Raw genomic sequence first — 14,005 nt, forward strand, 5'->3', positions numbered from 1 at the left:
TATGTGGACACAGCTCCCGTGGCCTTCAGGACAGAGTTGTTTTTACCCACAGAAAGCCCACTGGCTCACAAGATCTGACTAGAAACCTTCCCTTTTCTCCGGAGGAAAGTAAACTTCTTCAGAATTAATTGTGCCTTTTCCATTTTCCTCTTAATGCTGAAAAACTGACTCCTTCTCACCCAGAAGTTACCCCTTAACCTCTTTTACCTTGTGAAGCAGTAAAGCAATATTGTTTGAACAGTCCTGTTCTATTATCTACTATTCATATAAAAGCTAAGTGGTATTTCCTTATAGAAAATTATTTACTAACAGGAACTGTAAGAGACTTGAGGTTATTTTATACAATTTATTACTAACAACAACAACCACCAGAAGAGCAGCTAACTGGAGGCATTGTAGGTGTTTTAACTCTGTCAGCATAGCTCAAAGGCTAAATTCTGTCTAATGTACACCTTTAAAAAAACCAAACATGTAGGGGGAAAAATGGTCTTTGATATAGAATATGATCCAAGTAGTGTTGCGTTAAATGCTTAAAAAATCAAACAAAAATTGTCTTTGCAATTTGGTATAGTCAGATTATCATTCCACAGTCTTTTTTTACAAATATTGAGAGATGCTGTACTGAATTTTGAGCTGGTTTCAGGATGATTTATGGGTTTTGGTGAGAATACTGAATAAAACCCAAAATTTTTCAAAGAGCATCAATGAAAAAAGAAATGAAAATAATCAAATGATCCTTCTCTCGGAGTATGGATCTGTTTGGACTAAAAATTTATCAGTGTGTTTATGACAAAAATGTATGTTATGGAATGTTTCTGTCAACTAATTATAAAATGTTCCACAGCTGATAGTTAGGCATTTTGCATGACTGGTTATCTGAGACACGTAGTCTGATTCCTCCTGAATAGAAGGTTCCAGCTTTTTAAAAATAGAAGAACTGTCCACAGTATACTAGGGTACTCTATGTATAGCTTTTTGCATGTTGAAAATTATGAGGTCTTAAGAGATAATTTTGTAATTATTTTGTAGGTGCACAGGTATTTACCACTAATAGTAGGAAGCAGTAGCTAGTAAAAACCCACAGGTAGCAATGATCAGCTGGGGTTTTTTTGTATTTTTGGAAGTTATTAGTGAAAACATTTACATATATAACTAGGTATTTAAAGATCCAAAACTCGGTGCAATACTCTGGCAGTAGATATTGAGAAAAGCAAAGTGTCCATTTCCTATGCAGTAACAAACAGGTCTCGTATGTGTGAGATACTGACAAATATGCTCATTTTTTTCATCAACCTGTTTAGCTGGCCCTTTGTAAATGAAATCAAAGGTAAAACGCCCTAAATATGAGGGAAAAATCCTTGCATTATCGAAGTCCAGTCTCTTCAGCCCATAACTATAGCAACATAATGCCTCCTGGGAAGACAGTGTACACTTTTGCTAGCATTTCTTTGATGTTATAAGGTAACCTGATCAAGATCCCCAATCAAAAAGTTATCAGTTACATCCCAAAGCTCAGGCAGTAAAAAGAAAAATACCTGATTTGCCTTTGTTGACAAAGGGAAGCAAAAGGAGGTAATGGGCACCCCCCCAACATACCCTATATCCAAACATCATGACTCCTTCCTCCTACTCAATTTAGAGTCGCTCAGATTATTTGAAGGACCATTTGCAATATTTTGAATCAGAAACAGCCCAGCTTTTTGGCAATCACTATTACTTATCTGTTTGCAGTCATGATAGTTAAGTACCTTTGGAAATGCTAAAAAAGTTGTTATTTTTCTTTTCAGAGCTCCTTTGAGACTGCAAAGACTATTTAAAGAAGGAAGACGGCATGACATTGGATTCAGTGCAGTAAAGTAGGTTAGTTTGAGAACAAGACAAAAAGTCATTATTAAGACTTCCTTGTGTTGCCATGATGAGAACTTACCATTGCTTCTGGCTGCTGTTTTGGGCTAGTCAGCCCCACCAAAGCTTCTTAACTCCGTTATCCAAAAGGACTAGTGGCTTTCCAGAAAAGGAAAAGGTTTTGGTATTATCTGGAAACAGCAGGCAAGACCTCCATCGTTCCAAAAGGAGCTGGATGTGGAATCAGTTCTTTTTATTGGAGGAATACACAGGAACTGACTACCAGTATGTTGGCAAGGTAAGCTTCTTTCATATGCATCTAAGATTTGATTTTAGAAATGTTGGAAAACCAGCAATAATAAGGAGGTAAGAACAAAGCCTGCTACAAGTTTTAGTTCTCTTTCCTGTGTGCCCAGCTTCTGCTGGTTACCTTTCAGCAGAAAGATTAGTATGCTTCAGCTTCAAATTGTAATCAAGAAGACGTTCCTCATTTAACCAGGAAGTTTCATGGCAAATCATTCACAATTCTGGTTAAAGATCTCCCTTTTTATTTTTTTTGTCTGGAAGTAATGCACCTTAATTATAGGCCAGATTTTTAGCTTTAAAATGTAATATGTATTTTCCCTCATGCTCGATAAAAATGAGAAGAGGTTTTGGTCTAAGTTAGGATTCACAGTACCCACATTTTTGGTGAGGATTTTCTCTACCCAGCAAAGGCGATTTGTTTCTCTTTTTATTCCACACTGCACACAACAGTGCTGCAGCCATTTTCTGGTGAGGTTTCGTGGTTTCACTAAGGACTCTGTGACATGACCTTCATACCACAAGCTATGCTATTGCAAACCACGGTTGAAGCACACTGTGTGTATACACTACGAAGCAACAGGCAGCTGAAAATTTCTGATCTCAAAGCATGCTGACAGTTAGAACAGGGTCTGTAAAACATTATTTAAAAAAGAAAAATCACAGCTTAATGCTGAGAATGTCCACCTCCCTGAGCAGTAGACCCCGTGTAGGTAAGAACCTTTATCTGAACTTCAGAGCTAGTGCACCTGTGGTAGGAGTCTAGAGAGAGTCTGTACTGCCGAAGGTGCCATACTCTATAGGAATCTGTCTTGCAAAATGCAGAAATTATGCTACTGATGATGACATTCAGGCAGAAACAATACAGCTTGGTTTTCCAAACTAAAATGGAGTTGTGTCTGATCTAGTTTGATCTCTCAAGCCTCTTAGCAAAGGCTGCAGATCACAGTGGTTTGACATTTTATCTCCCTCTGCAAGTTTCTGAGCATTCCCATGAGAGATGGTGGCTGCTTTTCTTGCCTGCCAGTCAGCTGTCAGTCAAAGTTGGATGCCACACTCCTTTCCTCCTAAATGGCTGCAAGGCATGATTCAAATGAATTGCTACTCAGCTAGTGTAATATTCATAGAGCTCCAACCAGGATAATCAGCATTCATGAAGGGTACCATTGAGCCCAATCTACAGGAAAAGGCCAAAGGCAGAGAGTCCTCAGAGAGGGGAAGTAGAGAAGGAAGATAAGAGGGTAAGAAAAAAAGCCAGAAGAGAGTAAGAGGAAAGAACTAGAAAGACAGAGGTGTAAAGAATGGAGACTTTACAAAGAGGAATCAAGATGGAAAGGAGGGGAAAATGACATGAAATGACAGGTAGGGAATAGGAGAAAAAGTTTACCCAAAAAGAGCAAAAACAAAACCAGAAGATGAGACAGCAAAGGGGGAAAAAACCCCAACAGGTAAGAAACCTTGAGTAAAGGAGAAAGGAAAACCAATGGAAAGACAGCAGTTCTCCACACACTCTCCTGTTTAGTAGTCTACTGAGGGGATGGTCAGGGTAATGGGGATCTCTTTCTCCAAAGATAAAGCATGTGGTCCTTGGCCAAGTCCTGCAGTCTGTCATTTTCACTGTCAATTCTGACATTAAAGCCTGCTCAGCTCCCATTCTCTCCACTGCAGAATTAGAGTAGAGCTATTGACTTCAGGGGGACTGATGAAGGGGTGAATATTCCTACAGGATGATTTTGCTGAGAGACAGTTTAAAAATGGTCTACCTGGACCAGAAAGCCAAGAAAGTTTGAACAGGAAAAAAATGTAGATCTTATTTTTTTAAAGTTGTTCTTCCACCTCTTTGTACTTAAATACACTTACTGTTTCAAAGCATAGAAACAACACATAATGTATAAATGTCATTGATTCTGTGTTCCTCAGCTATTCACATGTGGCCTTTCACACATCTTTCAAATGCCAGAACTGCTTGCACCCTTCTAATCGAACAATTAGCCACAAGGCATGGAAAAACAGCCATTTATTTTTAAAGTTGGGTATTGGTGTGAGGATAAATGATAGAAACAGCTAAATTTCTCCAAATTGAGGTAACCAGGCAATTTAACTGAGCAATTAAACTTGATTGGTGTGGGCAAATGAGGATAATGAACATTTTTATGAAGCTTTTTTTTTCAGAGGACTAAATGTTAACCTTAAATATGGATTTAAAAATAGTAGGAATGTAAAGAAGAAATGTGAACATCAAAATCTCTTAAAACAACAACAATATATATATGTAAAGGGGACTTGTGCTTATGTCTTACTATGTAAGCAGTCAGACCTGGATCTTCTGGGCTATTTTGTGTTTAGTGGTTAAAGCTGGTGGACATTAACATCATTAAAAAAAAAAAAAGATTCCATATAAGCTACAAAAACCATCTTTTTCTTGAGTTGGTTTTACTTTTGCCTTTTCATTTTTTTTAACATCTGTTTAATCCAAACATCCACGTAAAAATTCGAGATATAAGAAGTCTGTTGTGAAAGATTTTAACAAATGGCATTAATTCTATGAACTACCCAAATTACAGTTGTAAAATCCTGTAACTGGTTATACTACTGTTTTCATCATAGTAGTTAAAGAGAGAAGGGAAAGAACAGTGAGAGGGAATGCATTCAGGTTTGAGATAATAAAAAAGAAAAGTAATCGCTCTGAAGACAGAGCTCAAGGCAGTACTGAAGACAATGCTGAATCCAAGTCACAGACCAGGGCACTATTGTGCTCCGTACCCTGTATACTCTTTATCCATTGAACCCAAAGCTTTACATCTTTTAGGAGTTAATTACCCAAGCACATATAAAACAAACTAGCCCTTTTTTTGGTACCCATGGGTACTGTCAGCTGTTAAAAAGTGCTCCCCAGTTTTTTATGCTAGAGACTTTATTGTCAGCCCAAATACGCAGCTGTATCACACTGGACAAGGATACCTGGCTGCCAAAAAGAAGCTCACAGTGTTATAAATACAACTTGATTGTATGCTGTAGCTCTGACACCAGATCCATTGTTTTATTACCCATTCTTGTATTCCTGAATGTCATTCCTGTATTTTTGTGAAATAAACTCTTTTAAAAAGAATCAAAATTCATGCCTACAGTCACTGTAGCTTCAGACTTAACAATGAGGAACTTGAAGAAAAGTTCTAGACTGGAATTATTCATTGCACTGCTGAATAACTTGTGAACTACAGCTATGCATTGAAGTGTGACTGATGGGCACAGTGACATTTTAACCTGAAGATATCTTTTCTTCCGGTTCAGAAATTATGGCACTTGGCAGGGACTCAATCCTAAAATAAAATAAAAGAATTACATGAACATCAAAGTAGAGAAGTGTCTAGCTCTACTGCCTTGCCAAAATTTGCAGCATTTGAGTTGGGTTTTAAAAGTGATCTAGTTGTACCACTGGCTGCTTAGTACAATTTTATAGAGGTGGGGTGAATGCATCTTTAAATCACAGGTAAACAATGAAGTGGTAGTGCAGCTGTATATAGAAATATATGCTACATTCCCTAGAGATCTACAGATATTCCAGGGAAAAAAAGTGAAAAAATCTGCCCTGTTCTAAGATTATACTCAAAGGTATAGTTACTATTTGTACGCACTTGACAGCTTTTCATGGCTACATAAAATCCATGAACTGGCATCCACCATTGAGGTTAGAGTACAAATCTAGAAATCATTGTTATATAAAGGGACAGGATGCCACTTTCTTTAGGACTGAGGAAAGATCTGAACAAGTCTTAAATCTTGAATCCATTAATCCAGAAACAGCTTCTGGCATCCTGCAATGGAAAGGACCAGCTTGCTTTCCTGGTAACAACAGGCACAACTGTGGAACAGTTTTGTAACACTCTCTCTGTCTGGCACTAAGAGGAAACTTTCAGACATACTTTTCATTTTTGCTGTGTCTTATTGATGTTCATATAGTTCAAGCATAATGCTCGCCTGGAAGCTATCTGATGTTACTACCTGTACAACCCATCATAAACAATGAACCTCTGCTGACAACTCCATTTTTCAAGGAAGATAAAGTCAAAGTCCTGCTGGTATGTGGCTTGGCAAAGCAAAAAGGATACTGTGTTACTGTAGGCAAACCCAGAATCCTTTTGTTTTGTGTTGAAAGAGCTACTGTTAAATTCCCCTCCATCAAGAATTGTTTAAGGTACTGTTGATCCTGCTTTGGAGGAGAAGGATCAACTAAATGTTATAACAGTATAGTTTCAGTACTGTTTCTCTGTCTTTTGTCTGATTTTACTTTTGGATACAATTATTCTGAAGGCAAGCAGAGCAGCATATTTCACCAGAAGCAAATCAAACAAAAGACAGAATCTCTCCAAGCCATTGCAAGTAAAGGGAGTAAGCAATGTATTTAGTTAAAAATATCTGGCTGTGAGCACACACAATGGGCTATTTAAGCAAAGAAATTAATTGTCATGTAATACAGTCCATGTAATACAGTCTGTGCCTTTTCAGCATGTGAGGTAGTAATGGGTCACATTACTCCAGCGGTTAAAAGGTATCATATCTTAATTGGATGGCATGATAACTATCAAGAAAAATCTTCACTTTCTCTCAGATCTTTAGTATGCTAGTATTCTGTTCTTACCTTCAAAATTTTTGTTCCCCCAAAAAAGCAAGATGTGAAAAGTCAAACCAAAATGACTCCCTGTCTGCACTTTTAACATTCTTTATGTAGTTCAGCTGGGAAACACTTGCTCAGTATTTGTTTTTGTTGCCTTGCAGCTCGCACTATATGTGCCTGATGCCATCAGTTTCCTGTTCCAAATACAGTGATTATTTGTTACCTTTATGAGACCTAAAGTTAAAAGTTACCCTTGTAACATCTATTTATTCAGGGAGCATACTCAAAACAGTTTTCAGTTTGGTTTTGATGCTCAGAATATCCTGTCTCATGGTCTAGATTCTGCATTCTGTATTGAGAACTGGCAGCCCAAGAGCCAATCTCAGAACGACCTCTCCGGCCTGAACAATTCCTGGGCTTGCAGTGGCTCACAGCAAAACTGCAGTCAGCTATCAGTCAGCCCGATGTTGCATAGGTCAATCTGAGCTTCTCTGTGGCTTGCAGCACTGCCCACAGTGTACGTAAAACTCTGGGCTACATCCCTGTCTCTGGCAAGTCCTCAACGGTCTTTTTCCACAGCTAAAGATGCACATGAAATCTGAGTTTACATTGTGCCTCTCAGAGGACCACCACACCCTTTACTACGCAGAAGGATGAAGACTTAAGTTTTACACCTTTCCGGATTTGAGCTCCCTCGAGCACTTCATCTCTACTAGAGTGCTGTGGTCCCTGGGGAGCACTAATTGCCATCTGCACCACTCTGGGGGGGAACTTCCCTCTTAGCAGGACACAGGGGTTTTGTGGGCCATTTGTGGCACTCCTACTCATGCTACTGACCAGAAAGTCACAGGGTCCTTTATGGGTAACAATATGAGTTAATTACAGTGATATGTTTAACTCTGTGGTAAAAGAAGCATTAAGACCAACCTTTTACACATGAGAAAACTGATGTATAGGGAGGTTAAATGACCTTCTGCACAGCTAAAAGTCAGAAATTTCAAAACTGAGATGGAAAAAAAAAATCAGAGTTCTTCTTCCCTTCCCTTACCCCCCCCTCAGCTTATATGATTAGATCACTTGCCTCCCACTTCAGTAGGCTGAATACTTGTCATTCTCTTAAAAGGTAGAACAAATGCTGTGGTGCATCTGCACTTCCTTTGTTCCTCATCCATCAGTCATATTTTATGTTCCACCACTTGACTTTCCCAAGTGCCCTTCATTTCTGTATTGAATTGCACACACATACACACACTTGTCTTATATTCCTCTTTGAAAGATTTACTGGCACTGATAGAAGTTCTCTGTACTGTCGGTCTCTGCGGAATAGAGATAACTCTGTAATGAGGGACAGTTGGGAGGCTAGAGGCCCAGGACAACAATCCAAAAACAGCTTGCAGATTTTAAACCATCATATGGAAGCTAAGAAAGGAGATAATGAGCAATGGGTGGAGTGGGCAAGGATGTTTTTCAGAAAATGACAAGGCAGGAAATATAGCACGGTTAATGTTTACGATCACCATAACTGTGAATCTACTTGGCATCATCCTTGTATCCAGATATATTATACAATATAAGAGCCTTACAACCCTCTGTTTCAAACATACCACATTATCTACATAAAGGCACATGGTAGTACTTACAGTGTAACGATACCTAACCTCCTCCTCTTCTTCCCATTCCACCTAGAGAAGCAAGCAAATCCTGCGACCCTCAAAGCAATATTTCTGTTAATTCTTATTTTTCATTTCTGTGTCCCAAATGAAATAATTTTGTTTTCCACAGCTAGTGACCCACTCATACCAGTCCTTACATTTTGGGTCATATCTTTTCACAGATTATCCTGTTCTACTCTTTTTAGCAATCTGCATATCATCCTGAATTGTGTGCCCCTAGGCTTCTAGATATAGAAAAACTGCTGAACATATTAATCTTCCTCTCCAAGGAGACAGTGTATGTAAAGTTCATGCTTTATTATGAGTTACTTTTTGGAGCTGCAATTACTATTTTCTTATTTGTTTGTATGGAACATAGTTCTCACTATGAAGCTGCAACATCATGAGTATAGATCTTGAAGGCTGCCAACAGCTAAAAAAAAAATCCCTCTTTCCAGCCTAAGACAACCATTGTTACTCCACCATTTTTTGTTTACAGTTTACTTATTGAAAATAGTAAACCATAAAGCTTAAAGAAATATCTTTATTAAATTAAACATATTGTTGGTGACTCCCTTTTCTTTTGCTGCCATTTCCCTCACTGGTGAATATAGGTTCACAGTGGGGCAGCAGCGGATTGGGAGCTGTGGCCAGCCAGTGTAACATTTCAAAACACAAACTGAAAATGTGTTGTGATGTGAACACCTATTGTTGATCCGTATGCGCTAATGCAGACTGTGGCTTGCTTTCACCATTAATGGAGTGAAACAAACCTCAGCATGCACTTGCAAGTACTTCAGGATTCAGTGAAGCTTGTAGTTATCATGAAAGTCTGAGATGGCAGATGAAGGAAAGGGAAGAATTGCCCTCGGGAAGGAAAGGAGAAGGAAAAAGTATCAATCCTTTCTCTCTTTTCTTCTAATTTAAAAAAAAAAACCAACAAAAAAAAAAAAAAAGAGAAAAACGAAGGTTGTAAAGAAATAAAATACTGAGTGAGCTGGGAGTTAACAACTTAAAGGAGAAGGGGGAAACAGATCAGCCAATGTTTGTGTTAGAACTATCATTCCCACTGTTTTCTTTACAGAGTTGTTTATTTGGAATCATATAGTGTAATGAAGACTGCAGTCCTTCTATCCCCAACTTGCATATGCCATGTGGTACAGGGCAGGGCTCCTGGAGAGCTCAGCTGAAATGGCTTCTCTGCATAGGACTATTGTCTCTATGGCACTATTTCTTACTCTGTCTTTTTGGGAAACATCAAGTGATATTTTACCATGACATGCCTGTTGGAACAAAGATGATTTTAATGTCCTGCACAGGCTTACATAATGATCATTCAGTCATCTTTAGAATGTTTGTCATCTTTGCCCATTCTGTTATCTGCATATTGGAAGGCAACATCGAGTTCATTCAAGTAATTTGTATAACTTACATGTTTAGCATCATGTTGTCATTAATGGAAGGTCAAGTTCTTCCTAAAAGACAACCAAACAACATAACTGTGCTTTTGGCTCTATGTCATACTTCTTCCTACCTACTTACAATCAAGCTGATCAGGACACTGGCAGAGGATTTAAAGGGCATGCAAACAGAGGTGTCAGAGCATTCATTCACAGTTCCTTTCCACTTCATGTAGTTTTACACATTTCAGGTCAGTTGCTTAAAGCACAGTTAACGCTGCTTACAGCTGCTAAAATTACTCACACAATGTCCTGTACAGTGAGGGCATAGCAGCTGACAGGGGGGTTGCGGGCAAGGAGTTAATGCCTGTGGATGAAGACTCTTGCATGTATATTCATGATAATAGTAAACTGGTGTGAGCTTGAGCCTCATGCTACTTCTAGGTAACAAAGCCTGTCAGGATCTACGCCATTCACCTGATAAATACCTTATTTTACCTACAGAAGTATTTCATGTACCATTTCCTCAACAGTTTTTAGACTGATAGTATCATACCAATTATATGTGCTTCAAAATGCTTTTCTTTCATGAATACTAGATACTATATAACTGGGAGAGCATGAACACAAATATTCTCACTGAAAGAATTCCAGGTTCTCCACTCAGAATGAACATGCATGTAACAGCTATGTTAGATCTTGAACCTGAAGTCTGGGACTGAATATCACTCCTGCCAGATAGTATCAGAGAATATTTAAGGCTAGAAGAAACACCTAGAGGCTGCCTGGTCTAACCCCTTCCTCAAAGCAAGTCCAGTTAGAACTGGTTGCTCAGAACAGTATCTGGCCAAGTTTTTTGTATTTACAAGGACAGAGATTTCACAACTTCTTAGGGCACTTCTCTCAGTGCTTATCCATCTCTCCTTTCTTTTTCTTTTTTTTTTAATCTCCTAATAGCTAATCAGAATTTCCCTCATTGCAGCTTTTATCTATTGCCTCTCATCCTATCACTGCCTTCTCTAGCTCTACCTTCTCTACACCCTCCTGTAAGGTAACTGTAAACAACAGTAAACCTTCCTGTCTTACTTCTAAACAAAACCATTTCTCTCTTCTCTCCTTGTACATCACATCCTTCAGCTCCCTATACCCTCTTGGTAACCCTTCTTATGTTAATATCTTTCTTGTACAGAGGAAGGGCAAAACTAGATGCAGTACTCCAGCTGTATTTTCACAAACTTTGAATGGAGGAGAATGATAAATTCCCTCAAGCTAACAGGCTGTACTTTTGCTAAAGCAAACCACTTGGCTTTCTTCTCAGCAAGGACACATTGCTGATTCACATCCAGTTTATTGTTTACTGAAATGCCCAGATACTGCAGTGCAAAACTGTTTTCTCTCCAGCCTGTACTGCTGCAAGGGATTGTTCCAGCATAGGTGCAAGACTTTGTTTTTGCCTGTGCTGAACTTCATGATGTTTTCATCAGTACCTTTCTCCAGGTTGTCAAGATCCCTTCAAATAAGAGCTCTGTCTTCTCAATATTGAGAGTGCTTAACCCAACCAGACTCCATTTTTTTATGATTTGCAAACTGCTGAGGATGCATTCCATAATTCGAGTCATTAATAAAGACATCAAGCAGCATTGACACCCAGTGTCAGCTCCTGAGGAACATCACTAGTAATGTGTCACTGATCAGTCTTCATGCCCCCCTTTGAACTTGGCTATCCAGAGAATTTTCCACCCTCCTTATAATTGGACATCTTTCCTGTCCATATCTCACTGATTTGTCTGTCAGGATACCATGGGCCAAAGGCCTTGTTAAAGTCATGCAGTATTCACTGCACTCGTCCACTGTGCCATCCATGTTGTCATGGAAGGCAATTAGGTTAGTGAAGCATGATTTTTCCACTGTTAAATCCATGTTGGTTTTTCCAAATCACCTTTTCCTTCATGTACCTGAATATAGCTTCCAAGCAGATTTGCTTTATAACCCATGCTGGAACTGAGATATAGCTGTCCCATCTCTAGTTCCCAGGTTCTTCTTCTTGCCCTTCTTTAGAATTGGTGTGACTTTACCTATTTTCAGAATGTAAGAACCTTCCCCAAAGACTATGAATTGTCAGACAGTATAGGAAGAAACATTTCATCACTGTCACTGTCTTTAGATGCATCCGATGTTTTCTTATGGAACCAAGTGTGTCCAATTTACCTAAAAGGCACCTGATTTATTGTTTTGTGTCTGCTGTGGATAATGCTTCACTTTACCAGAATTTTCTGCTAGGCTTAAGGCACTTTGGGGCCTGTGGGCAAATTGCAGTTCCATATCCCTAAGCAATTCTTCTTTTTTCATGACTAATGGGTCCAACATAACACATCCTCTGGTCAGCTGATCAATCACCATGCTGAAGAAGTTGTCTTAGGACATTCTGCAGAAACCTGGGTTGCTTGCACACAGACATATTGCCCTTCCAGCAAACATCAGAATGATTAAAGTCCCCCATGAGTATTATGACCTGCAGTCACAGGGTTTCCTCCATCTGTCTAAAGAAGGCTTCATCTACTTCATCTCTTTGAGCAGACAGTCTGTGGCAGAGGAGGTGTCTTGTATTGGCCTGTCCTGTTACCCACAAGATCTCAACTGATTTATCATCTGTTCCAAAGCAAACCTCCATCTACATGAGCTAATGGTTTGCTAATCCACCTCCTTGCCTTCCTGACCTGACCTTTATAAGAGACCTGTCCTTCTACTGCAGCATTCATGTCCCTTCACAGCCTCACTAATGCAGTTTGAGGAATACTTATTTGAAAGAAGAATCCACTCAATGCCAGACTTGGCTAAAGTTTACTATAAACATTTCCCTAGTTGGGCAGTCTTCCTCAAGAGGGTCCTGTTGAAAGTTAAATGTGTGGGCTTTTAGATTGCATCCGCTCTCTCACAAATCCTTGATTGTCTGTTTACGTGATGGAAAATTTTGTTTAGAAACAAAGTCTGGGAACACGAGAGAATGGAGATATTTTTCCTTTCCCCAGCTTCTGAATTGTAGAACTAGATGATAGGGGCATACAAATAGATTAAAGACTCAACTAAACCTGTGGATATGAATTAATTTTCTTTTTGTTTGAGTCTTCATTTAAATCTGAATGCTGGTTCTCATTTGTTTTAGTGTTTGTCTATATCCTCCCTTCTCCATCCTTCTACTTTCCTCACTGACACACACACTTATATAGCATATAAAATTCATACACACATTTCAGTGTTTGATTGTCAGCATCAAGCACTCAGAATATCAAAGGGTCACCTTTGTCAGTAAGCAAAGGATGAGCATTTGCTTTCAAGCGCATCCATCAGGGGAGTAGTCAGAACCTGTTACTTGTCGAAGAAGCCTAATGTTTTATTCAACTATATCCCAGTAAAAACATTTCTGGCCAAGGGTTTTTTTGTTTTGTTTTGTTTTCTAGTTCATCTTTAAGATAGATTCTCCCCTACCCCCACAGGAGAATACAGGTTTTCCCTGACTTAGAAAGGTACATGCTCATATGCCTTAATTAAGGTGCTGTATTTGCTTACTATTTAATTGAGGCATTTTTGAAAGTTCAGTACTTCAAAGAAAACATTTTGTCAGTGATTAAATAGGTAATTCTGACCACTGATAAAGAGTAATCAACTGTCCCTGGGTAAATTCACAGAGAAATTAAAGACAAACATATAATACAGAATGATTCCACTAAGTATATGCCTCATGTAATTTTGAGACTAAGGCACATATACTAAACCAAATTATTAATTGTAGAAGTGCATGTTTGCTGAATGTACTGTTTTCTGAAAAAAAAATGTTTTCTCCTACTCTCAGCAGAATACCTGTTGTCATCTTCTACAATGGGAGTTTCCTTTTTTAATTGACCAATTCAGTACAGGACAGAAGTCCCGTTATAGTCAGTTGAAGGATATCAGGATATTAAAATTAATTTCCCTCTGAATTGGAAAAAAGCTGTAAAGAAAGTTGATGCTCTTGAATTGTAGGCACAATTCTAATTGAAAAATGGGTGTTTAGGCATGCATCCCTTTAGGGACTCATTTTGTTCCCACTGAACATCATTACAAGTCAGTTACTTAATTTTCCTTAACCCCACATATGAAAGCACATATATTCATTTTCATGGATTTTTTAAGATACCTCAAAATGTTACTTT

The 14,005-nt window shown here is 38.7% G+C and overlaps 1 protein-coding gene across 1 annotated transcript in view; it reads left to right on the forward strand.

The window, feature by feature from the left end:
• Positions 1-1,783: 1,783 nt before the first annotated feature.
• Positions 1,784-14,005, forward strand: part of LOC103766806 (cadherin-6) — a 47,284-nt gene continuing 35,062 nt past the window's right edge. Inside the window, exon 1 of the mRNA XM_008933876.3 lies at positions 1,784-2,143. Coding sequence (XP_008932124.1) covers positions 1,913-2,143 — 231 coding nt within the window. The 5' untranslated portion in view covers positions 1,784-1,912. The remainder of the gene's footprint in view (positions 2,144-14,005) is intronic.

Source organism: Manacus vitellinus, unplaced genomic scaffold, assembly GCF_001715985.3.
Source record: "Manacus vitellinus isolate BGI_N305 unplaced genomic scaffold, ASM171598v3 scaffold_33_pilon, whole genome shotgun sequence".
NCBI classification, from domain to species: Eukaryota; Metazoa; Chordata; class Aves; order Passeriformes; family Pipridae; genus Manacus; species Manacus vitellinus.